Below are 27,837 nucleotides of genomic sequence, written 5' to 3'. Positions count from 1 at the left end.
GGGGTCTGTATGCTCAAAAAAGTTGGGAACCACTGCTATAAGGGTATAAAAAATATAATGGAAAGGAGAAATGAGAATTTACCAGTCTGTCTCTGTCATCCTGTAGGGAGACCAATGTCTTCTTCAAGCTCTGCACTTCAGCGGGGCTGGTGGAAGAGTTCACTGCTGTCTGCTGCTTCACTTCCTCCACCTTATGTGCTTTGTCCAATTCACTCAACAGACGATCTCTCTCATCCTGCAGGCTTGCCATCGCCCTGGAGAAGGACTTTATCTGGCTGGAGGACTCCTCCAGATCCAAAGACAAGTGGAGAAGCTCTTCCTCTTTGACTCCGAGTCGCCGGTTAAGTTCCTCAAGCTGACATAGCAAGCTTTTGTTATCATCAGCATTCTTCAGGGCTGTCAATTCAGACATCAGAGAGTCTCTCTCTATGGCAGTGGAGTGAAGCTCTTCCTGTAAATGAGCCATTTCTTTTTGAAGGTTCTGTACTAGACACTGCTGCTCCTTTAAATCCATAGAGTATTTTTTTCCCAGCACCTGAAGCTCTTCATTGGCTTGGTCCCAACTATCCTGAAGAGAGCTCATGGACTTCCCAAAAGACTGAAGTTGGGCTCTCAGATCTTTGTTTTCCTCTGTGACAGTAAGAAGCTTCTGTTCCATTTCCATCAGGTCCCTTGCCAGCTCTGCTACCCTTTCTTCTGCTGTTTCAGTTTCATTCCGCATTAGCCCTGCATCATGATGTAAGTGTTTCAGTTCATTCTTAAGTTTGTCTTCAGCCTCTTCCACCTTCTTGGCTGCACTCCTTTGGACATGGACCAGTTTCTCCTCAAGTTCTGCTACCTTCTCCTGTGTGAGAGCAATCTTACTGCTCAGCTCTTGTACTTCCTTCTCTCGGCCTTTTAATTGTGTTTCCAGCTCCACAATGGGGCTCCCTTCATGTAAAGCTGTCATCTCACTCTGAATCTGAGAGAGAGAAGATGTCAGATTTTCAATCTCTTGGACCATGCTTTGTTTGTCCTCTTTCAGGGCTTCTACACTCTGCCTGAGACCTTCCATAGCATGCTCTGACTCCCTCAGCTGCCCTTCTATGAGGCCCTTTTCCTTTTCCAGTACTTGGATTCTCTGAAGCTGTGTTTTGAGGAGTTGCTTTTGCTGGGAGTCCTTTATTGAGATCACTTTGTTCAGGTCCTCCCTATACCGCACCAGTTCTGCATCCAGTTTAGCATTTTCAGAGTTGAGGTCATCCATCTGGCTATGGAAGCTTCGAATCTCCTCTTTGAGCTTGTTATTCTCAGCAGCAGCCTCTTGAATTAACTGGTCTTTCTCCATGATTATAACAAGATGACGCTCTTCCAGCTGTTTATAGTCTCTCAGCACCCGGTCTCTATCATCCTGGAGAGAGGACATGCATTTGGTAAAGGAAACCAGCTGTGCCTTCTGCTGTATACTTTCCTCTTTAGTTATCTTCATCCTTTCCATGAGATGATTAAGCTTGTCCAGTGCTTTTTCTCTCTCATCTTTCAAGGCCACTTTCTCTTCTTCCTTCTCACCCAACTTATCCTCCAGCTTTTTAACTTCTTCATTGTGTTGCTGCTGTAATTCAGATACAACAGTCATGACTGCCTCCTCCTTGGCAGATAGTAGACTGATAATCTTCTGATCTTGGGCAGCAATTTCTGCATGTAACTTGTTTGTCAGGCCCTTTGAGGCCTGCAAGTCAGCATCAAGCTGCTCACAATTTAATTTATAATTCTGGATTATGGCCTCTTGCTGCTTGACCATGCTTTCCATTTCTTCTCTTGCTACCTCACACTTAGTGAAGGAGTTATGCAAATCACCAAGCTGGTCTTTGAGGCATTTGATTTCTGCATCCAGCTTCTGCAGTTCATTCTGAGAGTCTGTGTATAGTCGCTGATACTCTTCTAACTGAGATAGGAGTCCTTTGTTTTCCTCTTGCAACATGTCAGACATCTTTTGATGCTGCTCAGTTACTCTCTGGGACTCAGACTCCCAATCCTGTTTGTTGTGTTCCAGCCTGAAAACAGATTAAAGACATATCTACAAAGTATCCCAATATCCAAATTTGTATCCCTTATAGTTGACTGCAAGATCTATCATAGTTAAGGTATAGACCAGCTCTCTGTTTAAAATATGACTTCCTGCTCTAAAATCCACATCGTTACTTATATTTCCTTGAAAACTGGGGCACTTCTCTCCCCTAACACTCACAAATCGGATCAAATGGTAGGGGAGGGGACTGAAGAAACATGAGGGGAAATGGCAGTCTCCTGATAACTGAGAAATGAAAAGTATCATAGGGATCACCATGTTAGTCTGTACCTGCAAAAACAACCAGGAGTCCCGTGGCACCTTAAAGACTAACATTTATTTGGGCAAAAGCTTTTGTGGGTAAAAACCACTCCACCAGATGAGTTGGAGTGGATTTTACCTGCAAAAGCTCATGATTCTATACATTTTTATTAGTCTCAAAGGGACCACAGGACTACCAAATAAATCGGTTAGTCTTTAAGATGTCACAGGACACCTTGTTGTTTTTGAAAAATGCAAGATGGTAGGAAAGACCATAATACCAAGATAATCATCATTCACTTTCATTTCCTTCTTACCTAGATACATGAATCTGTAGCTCCTCTATATGCATGGACATCTGCCTCATCTGATCCTTTAGAACAGTGCAGGTCTCCTCTCTAGCATAGATCTCCTCTTCTTTCTTTTGAATAGCCTCAGTGAACTTCTTCTCCCATTTTTTGGACTCGTCTATCACTCGATCTCTGTCATCCTGGAGGGAAGTCATGGTCCTGGTGAAGGCTGCAAGCTGGGCCAGGGTTTTATTCAGGCTGCCTTGTAACTGCTTGGCTTCTTGGTCCCTTTTGTGCAAGGAGTCCTGAATATTTCTGACAGTGCTTTCCATATAATCTCTCTCTCTCTGCAAAGATGCCATCTTCTCCTCCATGTTATTTATCTCTTTTGAGTGCCTGCCTTTTTCTTGTTCAAATTTTCTCTCAAAATCTTCATCTCTTCTCTTCATTTGAATTTTAACATGCTCTTTATTTGTCTGCAGCTCCTCTTTCACTTTGAGACTCTCTGCTAAAACCCTTGCTGTCTCGCTCTGAGTATCATCTAGTAATATTCTGCAGGAAGCCAGCTCTGCTTGTGCTTTTTTAGTGTCTTCACATGCTTTCACTAAGTTCTCTCTGGCTGCTGTCAGTTCCTTTTGAGACTCACTTTGAACAAACTCCATAGCTTTAACAGTTCTCTCTAAACTACTGATCTTCTCCTGACTTTTAATACAGTCCTTTTGCAACTGCTTCACTTCCTGCTGTTTCTGTTTCAGCAGCTCCTGAAGTTCTTTTGCAAGAATTCTGCAGCCATCTTCCTTCCGAGCACATTTTAGTTTTTCTGAATATTCCTTCTGCGTCTCTGGTTCTGCTTCAGTTTTCTCTTTCACCAGCTGCCCCTTCTCCTCCTCCAGTTTACTTATGGTTTTCTGCAAGCTCTGGAGCTCAGATTTCAGTTGCTCATTTTTTGTTTGGAGGTCAGCCATGTCTTGTTGATAGTTTCCAATACTTCCATTAAGTTCTGCTAGCTGATTCATGAGCCTTTCCTCCAAGTCATCCTTCTCTGCCCCCAACATTTCCTTCAGCTCTGTCATTCTGACAAGTTTTTCTTCAAAATGTCTATTAGTAAGTTCCATCTTGGCTACTGTTTCCTGAAGTGTGTTCAATTCATAGACTTTTGCTGCCATTTCGCTCTCTAATGCCTTTTTTTCCTCTCCTAAAGTTTCAACACTCCTGCAAATGCTACCTATTTGTTCTTCTGCAGCCATTCTGTTCTGTTCCAGGTCTGTGATTTGCTCTGTGAGCTGAGCTATTTGCTGTAAGTAAGTATTAATTTCATCATGTGAGCTGATATCTTCATTTAATTTCTCTTTTGTTTCAATTACAATGCCTGCTCTCACAGGCTCTGGAGACTTTATGCAGGGGCCTAAATCCACATCTAGAGGTAATGCTGCTGTGGGAATAGCTTGATTTTCTTGTTCCACTATAATTTTTTGGACACCATGCTTAGCTCCTGCCTTTAGGCTTTCCTGCAGCTTAGTTTCTGTGCACTGTAATTGGTGCTTTAAGTCTTGAACTTCTTGACTAAGAGAATCCTTTTCAGCCATTAATGCCTCAAGTTGAATGGAAAGAGACTGGCAGTCCCTCCTAGAGCTCTCTAGTGCCTCTTTAATGCTAGTACTTGTCAAGAGAGCTGTATCTTCATCCCTGTTTAGGTCACCATCTGTAGGATGCAGCTCTGCTCTCAGCCGTTCATTCTCCTCCTCCAGTTCCAGAATCTTTTGTTGCTTGGATTTTGCAAACTTCCTCATTTTTTCTTTCATTCCCTCCATCTCTTGCTCAGTCTCCTGCAGTTGTTTATCTACTTCTGTTTTCTTAGCCTCCACACTTTTCAACTTGCTGAAAATGTCTTGCTTCTCCTGCCTGATAGTTTCCAGAACACTATGAATTCGCTCCGTCTCATTACTTACATTCTCATAAGACTGCAAGAGAGTTTCATATTCTTTCTGCAGCTCCTTATATTTCTCTTGCCACTCAGAATTCTCAGCAGCCTGCGAACATTTCAAAGATTCTATCTCCTCCTCCAATTTCTCCTTCTCTTGAGTGATTCCCTCTACAGCCAGCTTCAGACTTTCACAAGAGCTATCAAGGTTCTGATTTTCTATTAAAGCTTTGTCAACTTCTGCAATAAGTTTTTCTCTCTCTTCTGTGACAGCTACTAACTTTTCTGATAATACCTCTTTTTCCCTATCCTGATCACAAACATGGCTCTCCATATCTGCCAACCTCAGAGAGATATTTTCTATAGTCATTTTCGCAGAAGCCAGCTCCTCTTTTAGAGTCTTACTCTCTTTAAGTGCCTCTTTTCTAGAGATGAGTGCAGCCTGAAGTTTTCTCTGAATTTGGTTTTTATGTTGGGTTTCTTCCGCCTCCTCATTTTGTCTCTGCTGGACTTCAAGAAACTCAGCTTTCAGTTGCTTGCTCTGTGTTTCCAGCTGACTCTGCAGAGTCTTGATCAAGTCTTCTTTTTCCAAACAATCTCTCTCTACATGAGCAAGATCTTGGATTTTCTCCCTTAGCTGCAAGTTTAAGAGCTCAATTTCTTCATCCTTTTTGCCCATGAGATTTTTTAGCGCCTCTATTTCTTGTTTAAGTGCCTTTTGATTGTTCTGTCTGGAAGTCTCTACTTGACTTTTTTCCAGTTCTGCCTGAAGGTTTGCTGCATGGGCTTCTGCCTCGTGACAGGTGCTCTTCAGCCCTTCTACTTCTGAGAGCAATTGTGCTATGTGTTCTTGTAGCTGAATGATTGCTTCTGCTTTGCAAGCAAGATCACTTTCCAAATGACTGACTTTGAACTCTAGTTCATCTTTCTTTGTCTGCAGATTTTTGAACTCTGCCTTAAACTCTTCCATGGAAACATCTGTCACCTGTAAGAAGTTATTTGTCTCCATATTTTCTACTTCCAAGCACAAAGATTCGCTCCGACCAGAATGCTGTATGTTTCCTGCAAGCTGCTGTGTTACATCAAGTACAGGCTCAGATGACTTTTGGAACTGGATGCTTGGAGGAGAATGGTTCTCTGTATATTCTGTCTGTGCTTGGAGTTGCCTAAGCTGATCTTGGATACTTTCCTTCTCTTTGCTTTGCTTACCAAACTGTTCTTGTAGGAGATTATATTCATCCTTCTGCTGTTTCAGTTGCTCCCTGTGGTGTCGATCTTTTTCTTGAGCCTTCTTTATAGTATCCTTGCGGGAAGTCAGTGCTTCCTGAAGCTTCTTTTGGAGCTGTTCTTTTTCTTGTTCAAGAGCAGAGATTCTCTCTTTCAGGGCAGACTTATGGTGTTCTTCAAATCCTGGAGCAGTTGCACTGCTTTCCTCATCCTTGTTAGAAGCAGCTGGTTCCGATTCTTTTAAGCTCTTATTGTCTGCAGTAAGTTTCTGGATGGCTGACTGGCTTTCTAGAATTTCAGTTCTTTTTGAATCAAGGAGATTAGTCTTATCCTCCAAACTTTTCTTCATCTCCTCAATCAAAGCCTGCAACTCCACTTCAGCTGCTTTCTTCTCCAGCAACTCCTTCTGGGTGCTCTGAAGCTCAGATTCTCTTTCAGAAAGCAACTGCATGAGACACATCTCCCTGGCTTGGCTTTCAGGATTCAAGTCTCCCTCTGCATTTTGTCTGCTTGCTGTAGTTTCTTTGACTTCAGTTTCTTGAGTTTCTGCCTCAGGATTCCCTCTCACTTGCACCAGCTCATTCTCTAGTTTGTTGACCTTCTTCATAAGTTCCTTCCTATTGATGAGAGCTGCCTGCAGCTTCCGCTTCACTAGCTCATTTTCTTTTTTGAGAAGCTCCAGTTCACTTCCTAGTACCTCCCTCCCCTTACTCACAGATGCCACCAACTCACTCTGCTGCTCAGACCCCTCACATTTCAGATACAAGTCTCCTGCTTCCCCTGTTTGTCCTGTCTGCTGGTTTCTTATTTCCTCAGTTTTCAACAATAGGCTCATTTGTTCTTTAAGGCTCTTTAGTTCACCTGTCAGAGAAAATTTCTCTTCATTCAACTGGACCATTTTCTCTGACATGGTGGCACTGATTTCAGTCATCTGCTGCTCACTCTCCCGTAGAGCTTGCTGGAGGTTCTCAATATCCCCATTTCGTTCAGAAAGAAGCCGTTCTAGCCTTGCTGTATCAAGCTTCTTAGAGGCAATGTTTTGAGTTAGCTCTTCTATCTTGACTGTACTCTTCCTCAGATGTTGTTGCAGATCAAGCACTTCAGACTCCATATCCTGGAGCTGGATTCTCAGACTTTTTGCTAGAGCATCCTGTTCTGAAAGCTGAAGCTGTGCCTCATCCAGGTCCCTTTGCAAAGCTTCAATTTTTATCTCTTTGGATTTAGATTCATTTTTCAGGCTCTGGAATTGTTCTTTCAGTAGACTGTGCAGTATAGTTCTGCTTTCATAGTCAAATAGCCTCTGCTTTTCTGAATCCATTAGATTTCCCTCAAGCTGCTTCACTTGATCCTTTAGTTCTGTTATGGTATAAAGCTCCTTCATTTGAGACAGGACTTGATCTCTTTCTTCAGTCAGAATATGCACTTTCTGCATAGAGTTCTCTGCATTTTTTGTGCATTCCTCAACCTGCTGGGTTAATCTATTTATTTCTACCACTTTCTCTCCTAAGTCTTTATTATACAATTCTTCTGATTTCTGCAGGCTTTTTTGCAGCTCGGTAATTTTTATTTGCAATCTTGTCAGTTCCTGAGCCTGAGAAAGACCAAACTCTGGAGCTGCTGCACAGAGCCCTTCTCTAAGCTCTTGCACTGCATCTACTTCCCTTCCACTGTAGTTGATGTGCTCCAGAGGTGGGAGGCTATTTTTGTCTTCCTGAAGCACAGACGTTTTCTGCACTTCCTCCATTGTCAGGAAGCAGCTGTTCAATTCACTCTGGATACGTGAGGTCTTCTGACTTCCCTCTGTCCAGGTCATTGCTGGTGTTTGGCTTCCTGAGTCCAGGAGCTGCCCCTTCAAAAATGCTATCTCCTCTTGAGCTTCCCTTAATTCCTGCAGCAAGACTGACAGCTCCTTATATTTCTCTACAGCAAGATACTCCAGAATGCCAGCAGCGCCACTTTCCTCAGCAAACAGCCCATTGCTGTTTCTGGGGGTTTCATCTGTACTGGTCTAGAATAAGAAAACAAGAGTTAGTCTAAAAAATCATAGAATCATAGAATACTAAGACTGGAAGGGACCTCGAGAGGTCATCGAGTCCAGTCCCCTGCCCTCATGGCAGGACCAAATACTGTCTAGACCATCCCTGATGGACATTTATCTAAACTACTCTTAAATATATCCAGAGATGGAGATTCCACAACATCCCTGGGCAATTTATTCCAGTGTTTGACTACTCTGACAGTTAGGAAGTTTTTCCTAATGTCCAACCTAAACCTCCCTTGCTGTAGTTTAAGACCATTGCTTCTTGTTCTATCCTCAGAGGCCAAGATGAACAAGTTTTCTCCCTCCTTCTTATGACACCCTTTTAGATACCTGAAAACTGCTATCATGTGCCCCCTCAATCTTCTCTTTTCTAAACTAAACAAACCCAATTCTTTCAGCCTTCCTTCATAGGTCATGTTCTCTAAACCTTTAATCATTCTTGTTGCTCTTCTCTGGACCCTCTCCAATTTTTCCACATCTTTCTTGAAATGCGGTGCCCAGAACTGGACACAATACTCCAACTGAGGCCTAACCAGCGCAGAGTAGAGCGGAAGAATGACTTCTCGTGTCTTGCTCACAACATACCTGTTAATGCATCCCAGAATCGTGTTTGCTTTTTTTGCAACAGCATCACACTGAGGGACCTATCATCCATGAATTTCTCTAGCTCTTTTTGATTGCTGTTCTAATCTTGGTCTTTACAAAATTGTCTGGCAAGAAATTCCTTTAGTTGACTGGTCATTTAAGTAGTATTTCCTTTTATTTTAAACCTACTACTTAGTCATTTCACCTAGGCTGTGTCTAGATTATATCCCTCTTTCGACAGAGAGATGTAAATTAGACACTTTGAAATTGCAAATGAAGTGGGGATTTAAATATCTCGCACTTCATTTGCATAATCACATCATGGCGCTCTTTTGAACAAGTGCCATTTCGAAAATAAAACCACAGTCTAGATGCGGTTCTTTCAAAAACAGCAGGCTTTTTCAAAAGATCCTGTATTCCCAAGTCTAGACCATGGTTTTACTTTCTAAATGGCACTTGTTCGAAAGAACGCCATGACATGATTATGCAAATGAAGCACAGGATATTTAAATCCCCACTTTATTTGCAATTTCAAAGTGTCTAATCTACATCCCTCTGTTGAAAGAGAGATGTAGTCTAGACACAGCCTTACTGACCTCCTAGTTCTTATATTATGGAAAAAAAGCAAAGAACTTCTTTATTCACTTTCTCCACATCAGTCAGGATTTTATAGACTTTTATCATGTCCGCTCTTACTCATCTCTTTTCAAAACTGAAAAGTCCCTATCTTATTTCTCTCTCCTCAAATGGCAGCTATTGCATACCCCTAACCATTTTTGTTACCCTTTTCTGCACCTTTCCAATGCCAAGATATCTGTTTTGAGATGAAGCAACCATACCTGCATGCAGTATTCAAGATGTAGGTGTATTATAGATTTATATAGAGAAAATAAGATATTCTCTGTCCCATTCTTAATTACTCCCAACATTCTGCTTGCTTTTTTGACTGCTGCTGCACACTTAATGGATGTTTTCAGAGAACTATGCATAGGAGTTCAAGACCTCTCTCTCAAGTGAGAACAGCTAACTTAGTTCCCATCATTTTATACATATAGTTGGGGTTATGTTTTTCAATATGCATTACTTTGCATTGTTCAACATTGAATTTCATCTGACATTTTGTTGCACAGTTTACCAGTTTTGTGAGATCCTTTCAAACCTCTTTACAATCTACTTTGCTCTTAAGTATCTGAAGCAGTTTAGAATCATCTGCTGGTTTTGTCACCTCACTGTTTACCCCTTTCTCCAGCTCATTTATAAATATGTGGAATAGGATTGGTTCTGGTACAGACTATTGGGGGACACCGCTAGTTACTTCTCTTTATTCTGATATTTGACCATTTATTCTTCACCTTTGTTTCCTATCTTTTAATCAGTCATCAATCCATGAGAGGACCTTACCTCTTATCCCATGACTACTTACTTTAGAGCCTTTGGTGTGGGGTCTTGTCAAAGGTTTTCTGGAAATCTAAGTACACTATCACATGTTGGGCTAACCCCTTCAGAGGACTCTAGCATATTAGTAAGGCATGATTTCCCTTTACAGAAACCATGTTGACTTTCCTCCAACAAATTATGTTCATCTACGTGTGTGACAATTTTATTCTTTACTGTAATTCCAAATAATTTTCCCATACTCATTGTAATTGCCAGGATCACCTTTAGAGCCCTTTTAAAATACTGGTGTCACATTAGCTATCTTCCGATCATTAGGTACAGAAGCTGATTTTAAGGATAGGTTGCAAACCACAGTTAATAGTTCTGCAATTTCACATTTGAATTCTTTCACAACTCTTGAGTGAATGCCATCTGGTCCTGGTAACTTCTTATTAAGTTTATCAATTTGACCCAAAACCTCCTGTAGTGACATCTCAATCTGGGACAATTCCTCAGATTTGTCACCTAACATAAGAACTAAAAAGAATGGCTCAGGTTTGGGAATCTCCCTAGCATTCTCAGCCATGAAGACTGAAGCAAAGAATTCATTTAGTTTCTCTGCAATGACTTTATCTTCAAGTGTTCCTTTAACATCTTGATCATCCAGGGCCCCCAATGGTTTCTTAGCTGGCTTCCTGCTTCTGATGTACTTAAACATTTTGCTATTACTTGTTTTTACAGTGTTTATGCTCCTTTCTATATGCCTCACTAGGTTTTAATTTCTGCTTTTTAAAATTATGCCTTTTTATCTTTCACTGCTTCTTTTACTTGGTTAAGTCAAGTCACAGTGGCACTTTTTTGGTACTCTTACTGTGTTTTTTAATTTGGGGTATACATTTAAGTAGGGCCTCTATTATGGTGGCTGAAGTTTCTATGCAACTTGCACAGATTTTACTTCTGTCACTGTATCTTATTTTCTGTTTAACTATAGTCTCCTCATTTTTGTGTAGTTCCCCTTTCTGAAACTAAATGCCACAGTGTTGGGCTCCTGAGGTGATTTTCCCACCACAGGGGTGTTACATTTTATTACACTGTGGTCACTATTTCCAACCGGTCCAGTTATATCTACCTCTTGGACTAGATTCCCCCATTATTATTGAGTTTTTTATTTTGTTAGCCTCTCTAATCTCCCTTAGCATTTCATAGTCACTATTACTATTCTGGTCAGGTGGTCATTAATATCTCTCTTCTGTTATATACTAGGGATGTTAAATGTCAGTTGAATCGACTCATTAATTCTTTTCAGTTACTCGACTATTCTATAGCCCGGGGGGGGGGGAGGGGTGGCCAGCAGCTAGTGCACTCCAGCCCCACTCCTGAGGCACCCCTTACCACTCTGCGCTGCTTCCTCTGTTTCAGAGGCAACAGCACTGGGTGCCAGGCAGGAGCTGGTCCATGAGGGGAGTCAGTTTAAAAAACAGCTCTCCTCATGGACTGGCTGCCCATTGCCCCATGCTGCCTCTGATACAGAGGCAGCAGTGTGAGGTGGCAGCTGCCCCTGTTTGGGGGTTGGGCTTAACTCCCAGATCCAGTGCAAGCATGGACTGAGACGGGCCAGCCTGCTAAAAAATGTACTGGAGGACAGGGGGGAAATGCATGTAATCTACAGCATTAACCTATAAGCTTTTGCTTACTGGTTAATTGACTACACAATTACATCCCTACTATATACTTATTAGAGCATGGAATTACTACCCATAGAGTTTCTATGGAACAATTCAGTTCATTTAAGATTTTTACTTCATTTGATTCTACATTTTCTTTCACATATAGTACTACTCCCCCATCAGCATGACCTGTTCTGTCCTTTTGATATATTTTGTACCGTGGTGTAGGGTAAACTGAGGCAATCCATGGATTTTCACTAAGAATCCCTATTCAACCCTAAAATTATGAGACAGGAATAGGCCTGTAAACTAGCAGGATGGGCAGTTAGCATGACCCTGGGAAAGGCATAGTCACCCTGGCAACCACATTTCAAGGGGCCTCAACAGATAAGACACCATCTGGTACCAAAACAACCTTGTTAATGTTAGGGGGTATGATATCCTAGATAATGGGCCCATGAACCAAGGATCACACCAGCGTGAGCCGGCACCATCCTTCCATAGACGCATCATAACATAAATAGACAAAAGCTGCCATTAAAGTGTCTGTTTTGTTTATGTTGGCTTACTTAGCTTGTTAGGAATAACAATCTGTATTAGAGATAAGGTATTTAATTAACGATGGGAAGAGATGCTATATAATCTCTCTTAGCTTACTGGCTTACGTGCTCATTTCATCTTGCTGCTAGAACCTACTGAATTGCTTCTCCTCCGTCCATCAGTCCCCTATACAATCTATTGTAATGTTTTGCTTAAGCAGTGTTCACCAGCTTAATTAGCTGTGGGACACTCCACTCGTGCTGTGTGCAATAAATCCTCTTGCTTGTTTCATTGCAGCCAGAGTGTCCAGACTTATTCCCAACATCTGATATGACTATGTCCCATTAATTGCCCTCATTACAGGAACTTCAGATCAGAGATGTAACCAAACTCCAGCGGGAGGTCCTATTCACACACAGCATCAAATCCTTAAACATTTTAAGATCCTCTGTCACTTCCGTTGCTGAGCTGCAAGTCAAACAAGCTCAAAAGGAACCAAACCCTTGTTTTATAGGGCTCAAAACAAGAGACCTGTTCCCTATTCTGTGTCTAATGCCAGGATCAGAGGGATAGACAAGACCTCTTGGAACAAGGTGTCTGTTCTTATTCAAGTGGCATTTCTTGTGATCTCACTCTTTTGGAAGTACAAAGCAATGAATCCTTCTCAAAGCAAAGGTGAAGGATATGAGCTGTTTTCACCACCCCTTAGTTATGCTTTAACTCCCCATAAAAAAGGGTTACTCACCTTCTCATAACTGTTATTCTAACTTAAGCCAGTCCAATTGTCTGTGTGTGCACCACATGCACAGACATTGGGAACTTTTTCTCTTAGCAACCCCCTTCAGATCGGCTGGGGTGCCTCCTGGAGCGGCGCCTTTATGGCACTCAATATAGCACCCTGCTAACCCAATCCCCTCTTTCTTGGCTTCCTGCTTGCCAGCTACTCTGATAAAGGGAAAAGAGGATGGTTATTGGAAAGGATGTGAACCACACATCTTGAAAAACAGTTTGAGTATGTGAGTAACCATTTTTTCTTTGAATGCTTATTCACATTGATTCCAATTAGGTGACTCTCAAACTCTTCTCAGAGGTGGGGTCAGAGTTAAGGAATCGCTGACTAAAGAACCACCCTGCTGACCTCTGCATCGTCTCTGGCCTGCTGGTTGATGGTGTAATGACCATTAAACATTCAAACTGAAGACCGTGTTGTCACTGTACAACTCACATGTATCGGCACCAGAGCGAAGAAGACAATCAAAGAGACTTCTGCCCTCAGTAAGTGGGCCATGATTGACAGAGCTGGAACCCTGGCCAGCTCCCAGCAGGTATGGATGCAGTCTGTAATCCACAGCCACTGCAGCTATGTGCTGGTCCTGATGGGGCTGGAGGAGAGTGCCTCTCTCCCGGCAGCTACGTACAGGGTCTGGAAGAGCACTCCTCTCCCATAGCCACTGCAGTATTTACAGGGTCCAGAGGAGTGTCCCCTTCCCCAACTGCTGCAGCTATATGCTGGGTCCAGAGGAGTGTCCCTCTCCCTCAGCTGAGGAAGTTTCTGGCTGTGGCTGGGGGGGGAAAGCGCACTCCTCCAGCCTGAGCCAGGACTCACTGCCACAACAGCAGGGAGGTGCACATCTTTGGCCCAAGATGGGACTTTCTGCCATGGCAGGGGGGAGGTGCGCACTCCTCCAACCCCCAGCAGCAGGGCTGGATTAAGGAATTTTTGGGACTGCAGCCCATAAAGCCCCAGTGTTTTGGGCTAGCCCCTCCAGGGTGGTGGGGAAGGAGGCAGTTCTGTGCACTGCTGTTCCTTCCTCCCCAGCTGGAGCCACGTCACTGACAGTGCCAGGAAGCTAGATCATTGCAACTTCCAATGACCTGAAATTGCGGCCAATGGGAACTACGGGAATAGTGCCTGCAGGTGAGTGCAAGGCAACATGGAGCCACCTGTTCCTTCTCCCCACCAAACAGGAGTTGTCTCAGGTGGCGCACACATACCTAATTGAAATCAACATGAACATACATTCCAAGAAGATTAATATTCGGGTGTTGCCATGGCTGTGCCTGTGCCACTGCCAGGCTGGAGGAGGTATTAAGACAGCAAAATACACAGAGCCTTGCTCAGCACCTTAGCAGCACCATCAGGTTGTGTGACTATAGAAGCTCTATTCTCTGCATCTTTTCAAACTAGACTGGACATTACCACAGACTTGCCCAACTTTGTGATGGGATCTGTATTGCCAAGGTCATACCTGGGTTCGAGCCATGGTGTCTTCATATGGTTGAGGAAACTGTGGTTCGTTATTCACTAGTGTTGCTGAATGACCTAGGGATAAATTACATGCATGTCACCAGCAGCAAGCCCAGATCCACAGCAAGCAAGCAAGCAGAAGGAAAGAAATCCAGAGTGCTCAGAAAGTCAAAGGAGAGGAGAGACAGACAGTTATGCCCTAGGGAAGACACCCCTTATCTTCCAGAGCTAGCAGCCTAATCCTTCGATTGGGGTACCACATGGTATAGAAGCTCCCTTAACTGACGTGGCTTGAGTTTGTTAGAGAAAGAGGAGCCAAGCAGGCTCCCCTAGAAGAATCCAGCAAGTCCACCTCAATTCGGACAACAGCCTTCTCTTGCTGTCAACTAACATAGTTAGTCCTGAAGTTCAAGAAGCAGCAACCTGTACTGCAGTGCTGAATGTTCAGGATTCAAACTCTACTAAATAATATGAGATAGGAAGGCAAGCAGGTGGCTTGGGTTATTATAGTAACACAACAGAATTGGTTTTTACCTTCTGCTGTAACCCCCCTCCACCCTCACAGCAACAAAATTAAAAACAAAAAAATATTTTAAAAGAACACGGAGAGGCAAGTCGAGCTATTCAATGTTAGGAAATGCCAGATTTATGGTTCCCATGTACTTTAATCCTGACCCCTTTTTGCACATACAGTCTTCAATTACATGACCACATGCTTTTTTTTCCACAGGATTCCTGCCTTATTCAGTGCAGAACACATAAGTGGACAGATCTAAGGAAAATTAAATCTGGCATTTCCTAGACTTCAAGATCTTGACTTTGCAATGGAGGTAATATTGTAACATTTGTACGCAAGAATCTAACTAAACAAGATAGACAAAGGAGGGAAAACAGAGGCACAAAGAGAAGTGACTTGTCCATGGTCATGCAGCAATTTAGTGACAAAGCCAGGAACAGAATGAAGATCTCCTGACTTCCGGTCCCCTGTCCTATCCACTGGACCATGCCTTCCTCAGACTCTGAGCCTATCAACCCTTCCCCCCACCCTACTTCCTATCTCACAGGCCACTTCACAACTCAGTATAAAAATCTTCCCCCGCATTGTACCACCTCAAATTTACTCCCTAAATAGCATGAACCTCTCTAGAACCTGACCTCCAAGTCCCTCTCCCAGAATCAAAATCAGACTCTTCCCTGAAGCCTTCTAACCTTTCTGCAACTGTGCTTTCTCCCTAACATCTCCAATTCTTTGACATTACCACCAGGCCCAGGTGAGCAGTGTCCAGAACAGGATAGTCCTTCTTGAGTCAGCAAGTCCTGTAACTTGGAATCAGTTCCAGTGCTGTCAGTCTATTGGAAAACAAAAATTGGTTGGTAGGTTTAGAGCTGCAGCCATCACCTTTGGACTCAGCTCTTTTAGCTGCCTGGCACACTGTCTGACAACTCTAAATCCTGGTACTTTAAGGCTTACAGCCACTGCCTAATGAAGATTTTTTTTTTTAAAGTGTCAGATTCAAGATAAATGTCTAAAAGCAGATCTTCATGATCCCTGAAGGCACCAAGAAATAACATCCTAAGCACCTCCCCACCCACAGTGACACTCCTTTTCATCTTTTCCTCTCCAAAGGAGAAACTCCACTTTCTTATCTTTCCATCATCTTTCTTGGATACACAAAATGAGGGTGCATCCAAGCAGGCAGAAAATCCTATGATATTCATAGGCCAGCGTAGACCAAAGCCATAGACTAATTCACTTGTTGGTGAAAATCAAAGAAATGTTAAGTGTCTTGATATGGAGCAATTCACTTGTGTGTGCATATTAAAGAAATGGTACTGTTATTGTCTTCGCTTACCTATAACCTGTCATTTACTATCACATTACATTAGGTATACCCATATATTTAATTACTGTAATTTAGCGAATATAACCCGCGGGTTATATTCGTTTTTACATACCACCTCCACCACCACCCCCCACGGAGTATACTCGGGTGCGGGGAATACAGAATTTTTTTTACTCACCAGGTGATGAGCTCTCCATCACCTCTTCCTGTGGCTAAGCAGCCGCCAACCTCCAGCCTCCAGGCGGAGGAGCGCTCATACCCCAGTTCCTGCACAGCCACAGGAAGAGGCGGGGGAGTGCTCATCCCCCGGTTCCTGGCCACCAGCCTCCGGGCAGGGGAGCACTCATCCCCCGATTCCTGCGCAGCCACAGGAAGGGGTAGGGGAGCGCTCATCTCCTTGCCCCTTCCTGCAGCTGCGCAGCAACCAGGAGGTGAGCGCTCCCCCACCTGGAGAAGGCTGGTGGGTCCTGTTCCCCCGACCCTTCCTTCAGCTGTGCAGGAACCGAGAGGTGAGCGCTTCCCCGCCCGGAGGCTGGTGGGTCCTGCTCCCCTGCCCGGAGGCTGGAGGATGTGCTGGAACCTGGGGCGGTGAGTGGCTAATCCCCCCCTGCACTGTAAAGATACCCCCAGCAAATATACCCCTGGCACAGAAAAGTCTTGTATACCCCGTGGGTTATATTCATGCACGGGGTATACATGATTTTTTTTTTTACTCAAATAGAAAAAATCGTGGGGTATATTCGGGTGCGAGGTAGATTTGCTAAATTACGGTATTTATAATTAAATAAGCCTAGACTGAAGTGGGTTTTAGTGTGAAGATGAAATGTACTGGATGTGAAAACTTCATGAAAAATAGCAAAGCATTGTTTCTGGCTATTAAATTGTCTATACATTACATTTACCGATTATACAAGACAGCAGCCTTAGCAATCTTTCACATTTCCAACTGCAAAGCCTGGTCACTGTATTCAACAACAGAATTTCACAGACTGTTTGCCTTAAATCAACAACAAAAAAAGAGCTCCTGTTGTGATGAAAACCCTAGCCAATGAAAGCCACTTTAAGAATGAATCCAGGGATTGATTCTGCATCTCTGAACTATTCTGGATTCTAATAGGGTGGAATACTAAATAAGTAGACAGATCTCCAGAATTACCCTGGGCAACCCTGAGGAACTTTTGGAAAACTAACAGATCACTGCATCTCTGTTACTTTGGATTTACAAAGTTTGACTCGCCAGTTAATGCAATTTGCCTCCTTTAATGTCTCAGTAACTCATTTCTTTTCCAATAAACCTTTAACTAGTTTACTAGAGAAATCAGCTTTCAGCATTGTTTTTGGTGTGAAATAGAAAGTATCTATTGCTCCTGGGGTAAGTGACTGACTCATTAGGAATAACCTAATGTGATGTGATATTTGGTAGAAGTCCAGTTAGCCTGTATGATAAGGCAGACAGGAGAAACTGAAGGGATTGTTTGTGGCTCCATGGTAGAACTATTATAGTGATCCAGGAGTCCAGATTTGTTTCTGGCTTGGTGAAAACTAATTATAAATTATACCACCAGTATGGAATATCTGCCATGTTTTCGGTCAGTCTGACTCCAAAATGGCACTCATTCTTATGAAGACACTTCAGACACTGTGACAACTAGTGTAGTCAAACAGGATTCACATGCCATAAGTCAACTAGCTTAACAATTAGAACTCAATGCTATTTAAAAGTTTAAATTTGATATTGAGAATTTTAAGAGTTAAAGATTAGTCACAATGGAATAACCACAATCATATGAGCATCTTGACTTGAAAGACCTTAAATAATTATATAAAGAAAGCAGTTTATCCTTTGAAAAGAAAACCTTACATCAGAAGGCAGGGACTCAGCCTTCCCAAGTGCTGCTAAAGCAGAAATGGTCTGGATGCCTATCCTGACAAATAAAGCACAGTAGCATGACCAGGGCTCGACAAATTATGGAAAACCCTACCACCAGACAAAAAAGGGACTCGCCACCCTCCCCCCCCAAAAAAGTGGGTTTTTTTAATGCCATAAATTCCTAATAAGAATAAGAACAGTAATTACTAATACGTTCTTAATAAATATCACCCACATTATTAATAAATATCTTATACACTTCTACCTTTTCCCTCTGCTGCCAGGTCTCCTCCCCTGGTGCCTGCTGCCCCCCAACCCCTCACTCTCCTCTGCTGTCCTGATTCCTGCCCTTCTTGCTGCCCTCAGCCTTCCTGAGACCTGCCTCCCTCCACCAGCCCTTCTTTCCCCCCTGTGCCCACTACTCCAGTAGCCCCACTCTGATCAAGTGAGCTACCCCTCCTCATCCCCTCGCCTAACACCTCCCTCTACACACCTGCCCTGCCTCTCTCCTCTGATGCTGGACCCTCCCCTGCAGGTATCAGCCCTTCTGCTTCACCCCCAGAATCCCCTGGCACCTGCACCCTCCTGGTTCCTCTCTCCCTTCCCTCACTGCCCCTGCCCCCACCCCCTTTGCCCTCTTTTTCCCCTGATACCCACCCCTCAGCACCCTCTGCCCCCATTCCCCTCATGCCCAGGCCCTCACACATGCCTTGCTCCTTCCCCACCTTCCTCATGCCCACCTCTTTTCTCAAGCCTTCTCCCAGCACTTCCCCCTCCCCCCTCCAGTGACCTTACCCTCTCCTCTCCCAGCATCACCCTGTTCCCTCCTCCCACTGACACCTCCCCTCCTGCCCTTTTCCTCATTGTCTGCACTTGGTCCCCTGGGATTTGTCTCTCCTGCACCCCTGTCCCTTGGTGCCTTCCCCTTTCTTCTTCTTCTCCTGACCTCCTCCCTTCCCCTCAGCACAAGCCCCTTCCCCATATTTTTCCCCTCCCCTCCCCACAGCCCAGCCCAGCCGCTTCCCCTCCCCCAGGGCCAAGCAAAACATTCCTCCCCTTTTTTGTTGTCTTTTACACGTTTGCATTTTGCAATGGGTTTTTTTTTGTTTGTTTTCATTTTTGTCCCAGCATTTTAGCCCTATAAATAGAAAACAGCATTTTCATTCATTTTTTCCCATAAAGGAAAAGGCGCTTCAAGTGAACTCCCCCTTTCACTTGCTGCTGGGTCACAGCAGCCTTTTCCCTGCCCTGTCCTGCCCCTCCCTATGGACAAGCACCCCTCACTCCCAACCCACAGGGGAAACAGGGTGCAGGGACAGCACAGAGCCAGAGGGGTGCAGGGAACAGTGGGGGCGGAAGGGGGGACAAGGGTGGCACGGGGAACAGGAAGCACAGAGGCAGAGGGATGCAGGGATCGGGGAGAGCAGTGTGCAGGGTGCGGTGGAGGCACGGGGAATGGGAGGGGCAGAGGGATCGGGGTCTAGGGCCAGTGCAGGGAACGCGCAGCACAGAGCTGGTGGGGGAGCGGGGATCGGGGAAGCAGAGTGCGGGGTGCAAGGGCGGGGCAGAGCCGGAGGGAGAACAGGGGATCCGGGGTGCAGGGGCGGCGTGGGGAATGGGCGGCGGGAGCCAGATGGGGCACAGGGCAGGCGCAGTGAGCCGGGTGGTTGGCTGGGAGCCGTCTCTCGCCGGCAAGGGACTGGGGCCATGGCAGGACTGGAGCCAGCGGGGCGGGGCCTGGCTCTGCCGCGTGCCGCAGCCAGCTCCTGGGGACACGCAGCCAGAGCCAAGTTGATGCGGCCCTTTAAAATCAGCTGGGCCACATCATGCCAGCGTCCTGGCGTCTGCCGGTGCCCCGCCTCCTCACGCTTCAGCTGCACGCAGGCAGCCTGGCGCTGAGAATCACCGCGATTCCCCCTTCCCCTGCAGCGCTCTGCTCCTCCGCCGGCTGGCGGATTGGATGGGGACGCGCCACCCGTAGTGTGGGCTTCGGCCAGCCCATAACAACCGCCCACCGGGCCAGTCCGCCCCTGCACTCGACAGCTGGCAAAATCTACTCGCCACGGGCGAGCAGGCGAGTGCATTTGTCGAGCCCTGAGCATGACATTAAGATTTCTGACCATCTGACTTGAAATTGGCACTCACAGTTGAGAGCCACTTCAGAAGATGTGACCTGCCCATACACTCCAGAAACTCTTGGGCTGCCAATTGGTGCTGCTTTGTGTCACCCATCCTCTGCTGATTTTTAGCATGAAGCGACAGGACCCAACAGTTGCAGAAGGTGGAGCATATTGTGAAAACAAAAAGGTAGAAGTGCTACTCACAGAGGGGACAGACTTCCTGCCCAGAACCTCCTATTAAACCCAGGAAATTAGCTGATCTTATGGTGACATCCAGATGGGGGATCTAGTTTTGTAAGACGTGGCGTACTAGATCTTTCATCTTTAAAAAAGGCTTGCTAGAGAACTAACAGAATTCTGTGATCCCAGTCTCAGTTCTTAGTTACCAATAAACACTGACAAACATCACAAATCACCACACTCATTTGGGCATACTAGTCATTTGTATAAAAGCAAACCAAAATCAAAACAGCAAGGGACCATGATTCTCCATTCCTGCCTCTAGCTATGCTGCTCACTGAAACCCCACTTTATCAAAATTAAATAAAAAGTGGGGGACATAAGGAAACAACACACTTACTATTCAGGCAAAAGCTAGCAAAGTCTGAAATGAGACTGAAGTTAAATTTAAGCCAGCTCCAGCAATGCCAGGCAAATATATAGCTGTGTAGCATTTTATAGCAGCAGTATCCTCCAGTAAACTTCTTCACGATCATTCTCAAAAGCAACACAGAGACATTGAAAAGCTCTGAGAACAAAACTAAGGTATGTTACCACCCTATACAAGCATACAGTAGCAATACTGGCCACTAGGGAGTCACTCAGCATCACAGACTATTTCATCAGGCATGATCTCCAAACCAAAATGCTAGAGTGCTTTTGCCTATATGAGTGCCAATGTCACCAACAATTATTCAACCCACTGTGGGTGTGTCTAGACTACAGGGTTTTGTCGACAAAAGTGGACTTTTGTCGACAAAACTATACCTGCATCTGCACTGCCGCTGAGTTCTGTTGACATAACGTCGACAGAACTCAGCAGTTTTGTCAACGGCTGTAAACCTCATTCTACGAGGAATAACGCCTTTTGTCGACAGAGTTCTGTTGACAGAAGGCGTTATTGCACCTACATTGTCCTTTGCGTCTACACTGTCATGTCAACAAAGCGGCTTGCTTTGTTGACAGAACTGGATGTAGTCTAGACACACTTTGTTGACAGTATCTGTCGACAAAACTTCTGTCGACAAAAGCCTGTAGGCTAGACGTATCCTGAGAGGATTCAGATTAAATCTGTGCATGAATCCAGCCTGCCCCATGTTGGATTTGTAGTCATACAAACCTCAGTCTAAAATAAAGAGTGACAAAAGATGCTTAAATGACAATGACCCTCCCTACTCCCAGCACTGTACCCCATCTAATCTGTAGCTTTTTACCAAGGTGACTATTAATAGGAATAAGAACCCAATAAAATGGCTTTGGTACATCCCTAAATGGGACAAACGTCCTCTCACTTTTAAATCAATGACTAATAATGGGTTAGACAGTGGCAAAATGTGAACAATAATCTTCTAAAATAAACACAACCATAGGAATAATCTGATAGCCTAGAAACTGTGAACTAGGGATGTAAACATTAATTTTAACCAGTTAACTGATTAAACAGAGGTGAGTGGGGAGCCAGCTACAGTGGGCCCCTGACTGCAACATGGCCTGGAATGCTCTTGCCCACAGTGTGCCTAAGCCATGTCTGTTGTAGACCAAAGCTGCTCCAGCCAGCTGGAGTGTCCTTGCCAGCAGTAGGCCTCATGGGGCTGGAACAGACTCCTGCCCACAGCAGGTAGGGGGCTTCTCCAGTCCCCCATTAATTAACTGGTTAACCCTAACCCTACTGTGAACTTCATGCCTCAAATCACTCTCTCCAAAGCCAAAAGGAGATGGATGTGCTGGGCAGGGAGTGATATTACATCACCACTGTAGTCCCTGCTAACTGACTAGAAAAGAGGGTGGTGCTTTGGAAAGAGCCCAGACCTTGTTTTCAGCTAAGTTCTTCAGACAGGTATTTTGAGGGCCATGACCCGCATCATGTAGTCCACTCGTCACCAACCAGTAGATCGCGATCTAATGGTAGATCTTGGAGCCTCTGACAGGTGATCCTGACAGGTTTGGCCAAAAGGCTATCAAGTGCTGGCACTTAAGAACATAAGAACGGCCATACCAAGTCAGATCAAAGGTCCATCCAGCCCAATATCCTGCCTGCCTACAGTGGCCAATGCCAAGTGCCCCAGAGGAAGTGAACTGAACAGGTACTGATCAAGCAATCTCTCTCCTGCCATCCATCTCCACCCTCCGACACACAGAGGCTAGGGACACCATTCCTTATCCATCTTGGCTAATAGCCATTAATGGATTTAGCCTCCATGAATTTATCTAGTTCTCTTTTAAGCCCTGTTATAGTCCTAGCCTTCACAACCTCCTCAGGCAAGGAGTTCCACAGGTTGACCGTGCACTGTGTGAAGAAGAACTTCCTTTTATTTGTTTTAAACCTGCTGCCCATCAATTTCATTTGGTAGCCTCTAGTTCTTATATTATGGGAGCACGTAAATAACTTTTCCTTATGCACTTTCTCCACACCATTCATGGTTTTATAGACCTCTGTCATATCCCCCTTAGTCTCCTCTTTTCTAAGCTGAAAAGTCCTAGTGTCTTTAATCTCTCTTCATATGGGACCGTTCCAAACCCTGAATAATTTTAGTTGCCCTTCTCTGAACTTTTTCTAATCCCAGTATATCTTTTTTGAGAGGAGACCACATCGGTATGCAATATTCAAGATGTGGGCGTACCATGGATTTATATAAGGGCAAGAAGATATTCTCCGTCTTATTCTCTATCCCTTTTTAAACAGGTATTCCCTCCCTCCCTTTCCCTCGCCCCACCTTCTGTTCTAAAGCTGATTTGTCAGTTTAATAACGTGTTCGCTTTTTTCATTGTATTCCTTTGGTATATGTGGTCATGCCAATTCTCTTTCAGAATATGATCTGAGTAAGTGGGTCTGGCCCAAGAAAGCTGATCACCTATTAAATCATCAATGAAGTGCTACATCATTTTTCCTTTTGTTTTAATGATTCCTAACATCCTGTTTGCTTTTTTGACTGCCACTTCAGCTACCCCACCCCATTCTGCTGTGCAACTCCTGCCTTTTGCCTTGGAGCTGCCTCTTCCTACCCCTGGGAGCCTTCTGCTTGCTGTGCAGGACAGGGCAGGGGAGGAAGAGGGGCACTAATGTTAAGATGCCCCCTCTCCCACCCTGTATTCTATCTCCACAGAGCAGAGTGAGGGGCACAATAGGACTTGGGAGGGAGTTTGCTGTCTGTCTTTGGGAGTGACACAGGGCCAGGGCAGGGGTGAGCCTACCTTAGCCCTACTATACCACCACCCAAGAGTCACCTGATATAAGCAGTGCCCAGTTGGAGCCCACATCCTGAAACCCTATCCCAGTCATGAACCCCCTCCTGCACTCCAAGACCCTGCCCTAGCCCTGAGCACCCTTGCATCCAAACACACTCTCAGAGCATGCACCTAAAACCCCCTCCAATACCTCAAAGGCCTGCCCCAAGCTCAGCTCAGAGCCCTCTCACACTCCAAATCCCTTAATCCACGACGAGAGCCTGCACCCCAACCTGCTGCCCCTACTGATGAAACTGAGGGAGGATGGGGAAGAGAGGGAGGATGGAGTGAGTAGGGGCAGGGCCTCAGAGAAGGGGCAGAAAGGAGGCAGGGAAAGGGTATTTGGGTTTGAGGTAGATCTGGGATTGCACTTAAATTTAAAAAGTGATCTCATCTTTAAAGGTTGGAGACCACTGATCTAGTCTATCCAGCATGGAATGGTGGTCTACTACTACTCTCTTGCCCTCATTTGCAGGTTGATTGTAAGGTCACCAGACCACGAGCTGATCACCTATGAATGGACTGTGCAATGGTTCCATCTCCATGCTCTAAGGAACGGGGACAAAAATATTCTACTAGTCCCCCGCTCCTTCTTGACAAAGGACACTGTTTTCCCTTCTATGAAAGATCCCTTACAAGGCAATGGGAGTGAGTGGGATTGAAGTGCAATATACAACAAAAAGTCAAACTTTTAGAATGGTGCTCCCTAGGACCTAGATCAATTTGATATAGGACACTGCAGGGGAATACAGAACAGAGAACACCTTTGTGGACTGTAGAGGTTTGACAATGGATCAAGGGGGCTCAAAATCCCACATAACTATTAAACCTGGATTGGGTTTGCTTTCTAGCCAAGTACAAACGGTATTTAGCATCCATTTCTATCTTTCTACTTTAATCCACCTAATAATAACCAAGCAAAGAGGATTGTTAGGAGAAGCCTCGACAGCTTAAGGGAAGCAGTTTAAGGGCATGTCCTCAACCTATTTTAGGTTTTGTTTAGTCTGGCTGCATGGTCATTACCTGGTTTGAATCTTCTGTGCTCATCACAGCTTCATGCTGAGCCTCCAGGGTCTCTGAAATGTTCATAAACAAGTGGTCATTAACCTTCAGAGAAAATAGTGCTCTCCCTGAGGGGAACACACTCTTGTACTCTCCTGAAAGCAGGGTCCAAAGCGGGGAAGAAGGTATGGGAGTCAACCCAGGACAGAGCATTAGCTCAAGCACTCTTCAGGGAGAGGTCAGGATTGCCCAGGCAGAGGAATGTCACCAGCACTACTTTGGGCATCAACAAAAGCTATTATTGCTCTGGAGTAGGGACATAAAATCCCATTTAATCAGTTAACCGATTAAATAAGTTTAAACAGGTCTGGGCAAGGGGACTGATCCAGCTCAGCTGGGCTGGAGTGGCCCCACCCACAGCTGAAGGCTGTTCCAGCGGAGCCAGAGCAGCTCCTGCCTGCAGTGCACTGTTCTGGCCTGGCCAGGCCCACCACAGACAGGGGCTGCACCAGCCAGGCTGGGAGTGCCACTCCTGCCCCACCTATGGAGGGCTCCACTAGGCTGAAGCACTCCCCTGCCCACGGGGGGGCTGCTCCAGCCCTTGCTGGTTAACTGTAACCAATAAGGGTGATTACAGGTTAACCACTCAGGTGGTCTCTAAATTACATCCCTTTTCTCAAAAAAAGGGATGTAAATTAGACACTTCCAAATTGCAAATGAAGCAAATTTAAACAGCTACACCAACAGTAACACTGGTATTTAGATCAGCACCAGTTTCAACCTCAGAAACCCCAGAACTAAGTGCCATGACACTTTATCGAGACCTCCGGGAGTCACGGAACCCCTCGGAAGCTGACAGCAAGGGGCAGACACCTGTTTTTGGGGGCCTCCTCATCTTCACAACATGAGGCACTGGCAGGCATGGCCAAAGCTCCAGCCCTTGAGGACAGTAGGGTTTTGTGAGGCCCAGTCAGGGTATGTCTACACTACCACCCTAGTTCGAACTAGGGTGGTAGTGTAGACATACCCTCAGCGACTTGTTGAGAATCTCAGGGTAAGGTTAAAAAGGCTTTACACACACACACACACACACACACACACACACACACACACGCGATGTCATGCTAGGGGTCTATTACAGACCACCTAACCAAGTAGAAAAGGTGGATGACACTTTTTTTTAATTTTTTTTTTTAAACACATATACCTAACAAAATCATCCAAAGCACAGGATGATTTGGTGGTGATGAGGGACTTTGCTGTGTTGTTTTCCCCCACAGGTAGTCAGGGAATAGTTCATCTAAGTTCTTGGAATGTGCTGGAGACAATTTTTATATCAGAAGAGGGAGAAAGCTACTAGGAGGAGGTTGTTGTAGATTTGATTTTAACAAATCTGGAGTGACTGGTTGAGAAATTGAAAGTAGAAGGCAGCTTGGGTGAAACTGATCAAGAAATGATAAGAGTTCATGATTCTAAGGACTAGTAGAAAGTAGAACAGCAAAGTAAAGACAAAGGATTTCAACAAGGTACACGTTAGTAAACTCAGGGAACTGGTAGGTGAGGTCCCACTGGAAGCAAGACTAAGATGAAAAACAACTGAAGACAGTTGACAGTTTTTCAAAGTGACATTATTAAGGGCGCAAGAGTACACCATTCCACTAAGCAGAAAAGATAGAAAGTATGGAAAGAGATCACCCTGGCTTAACCTGGAGATCTTGAATGATCTAAAAACTAAAAAGGAGCCCTACAAAAAGTGGAAACTATGTCAAAATAAAAAGGCTCAATATAAACAGATAACACAAGTATGTAGGGGCAAAATGAAAAAGGCAAAGGCACAAAATGAGCTCAATCTAGCTGGAGACAAAGGATAACAAGAAAATATTCTACAAATATATTGGATGTAAGAGGAAGACAAAGGACAGGGTAAGTCCACTGCTCAATGAAGAGGGAAAAATAATAGAAAAATGTGGAAATGGCAGAGATGCTTAATGATTTCTTTGTTGTTACTTTCCACCAAGAAAGTTGGTGGCAATTGGAATACCTAATATAGAGAATGCCAATGAAAACTGGGTAGGTTCAGAAGTTAAAATAGGAAAAGAACAAGTTAAAATTACTTAGACAAGTTACATGTCTTCAAATCACCAGGGTCTGGTGAAATGCATCCTAGAATACTCAAGGAGCTGATTGAGATGATATTTGAGCCATTAACCATCATCTTTGAAAAGTCATGGAAGATGGGAGAGATTCCAGAAGTCTGGAAAAAAGCAAATATAGTGCCCATATATAAAAAGAGAAGTAAAGACAACCCAGAAAACTACAGACCAGTCAGCTTAACTTCTGTGCCAGGACAGATAATGGAGCAAATAATTAAGGAATCCATCTGCAACCATCTGAAAGAAAATAAGGTGATAGATAACAGCCAGCATGGATTTGTCAAGAACAAATCATGTCAAACCCACCCGATTGCTTTCTTTGATAAGTTAACACATCTTGTGGATAAGGGACAAGCAGTAGATACGGTCTCACATGACCTTCTTATCAATATACTAGGGAACTACAAAACATATGGGGCTATTACATAGTGGGTGCATAACTGGTTGGAAAACCATTCGGAGAGAGTAGTTATTACTGGTTCACAGTCATGCTGGAAGGGATTAAAAAGTGGGGTTCCGCAGGGGTCTGTTTTGGGAACAGTCTTGTTCAATATCTTCATCAATGAAACTAAATGGCATAGAGAGTATGCTTATAAACTTTGCAGAGGATACTAATCTGGGATAAGTGCTTTGAAGGACAGGGTCATAATTCAAAATGTTCTGGACAAACTGGAGAAACGGTCTGAGATAAACAGGATAAAGTTCAATAAGGACAAATGCCACTTAGGAAGGAACAATCAATCTTCACACACAAAATGGGTAGTGACTGTCTAGGAAGGAGTACTGCAAAAAGGGATCTAGAATCATAGTGAACTAGAAGTGAAATATGAGTCAATAGAATGAAACTGTTGCATTCCAGAATGATATTTGCTCTTTTTGCATTAACAGGAGTGTTGTGAGCAAGACACGAGAAGTAATTCTTTTCTTCTCCTCTGTGCTAATTAGACCTCAACTGGAGTACTGTGTCCAGTTCTGGGCACCACATTTCAGAAAAGATGCAAAGAAATTGGAGACGGTCCAGAGACAAGCAACAAAAATGATTAAAAGTCTAGAAAACATGAGCTATGAAAGGAAGACTAAAAGAATTAGGCTTAGTATGGAAAAGAGAAGACTGAAAGGGTACATAACAGCTTTAAAGTACTTAAAAGGGGCATTACAAGGAGGAGAGAGAAAAAAAATATGCTCCTTAATCTTTGATGA

General features: G+C 44.4%; 1 protein-coding gene across 6 annotated transcripts in view; it reads right to left on the bottom strand.

Moving 5' to 3' along the window:
* GOLGB1 (golgin B1) overlaps positions 1–27,837 on the bottom strand; it is a 131,435-nt gene that overhangs the window by 65,189 nt on the left and 38,409 nt on the right. For 5 of the 6 annotated variants that reach the window (XM_075918353.1, XM_075918356.1, XM_075918355.1 and 2 more), the window contains 5 exons: positions 24,506–24,558; positions 15,464–15,554; positions 14,206–14,279; positions 2,626–7,754; positions 83–2,033 (listed from right to left, as the gene is read on the bottom strand). In XM_075918353.1, the coding sequence (XP_075774468.1) occupies positions 83–2,033; positions 2,626–7,754; positions 14,206–14,279; positions 15,464–15,554; positions 24,506–24,558 (7,298 nt within the window). Of the gene's footprint in view, positions 1–82; positions 2,034–2,625; positions 7,755–14,205; positions 14,280–15,413; positions 15,555–24,505; positions 24,559–27,837 lie in introns of those variants that run through there. The other variant, XM_075918358.1, reaches the window with a different exon arrangement.

The sequence above is a fragment of the Pelodiscus sinensis genome, unplaced genomic scaffold (genome assembly GCF_049634645.1).
Source record: "Pelodiscus sinensis isolate JC-2024 unplaced genomic scaffold, ASM4963464v1 ctg78, whole genome shotgun sequence".
In the NCBI taxonomy this organism is placed as follows: domain Eukaryota; kingdom Metazoa; phylum Chordata; order Testudines; family Trionychidae; genus Pelodiscus; species Pelodiscus sinensis.
Note: the sequence above shows the minus strand (reverse complement) of the source record. Positions and strands in the feature narration are given on the sequence as shown.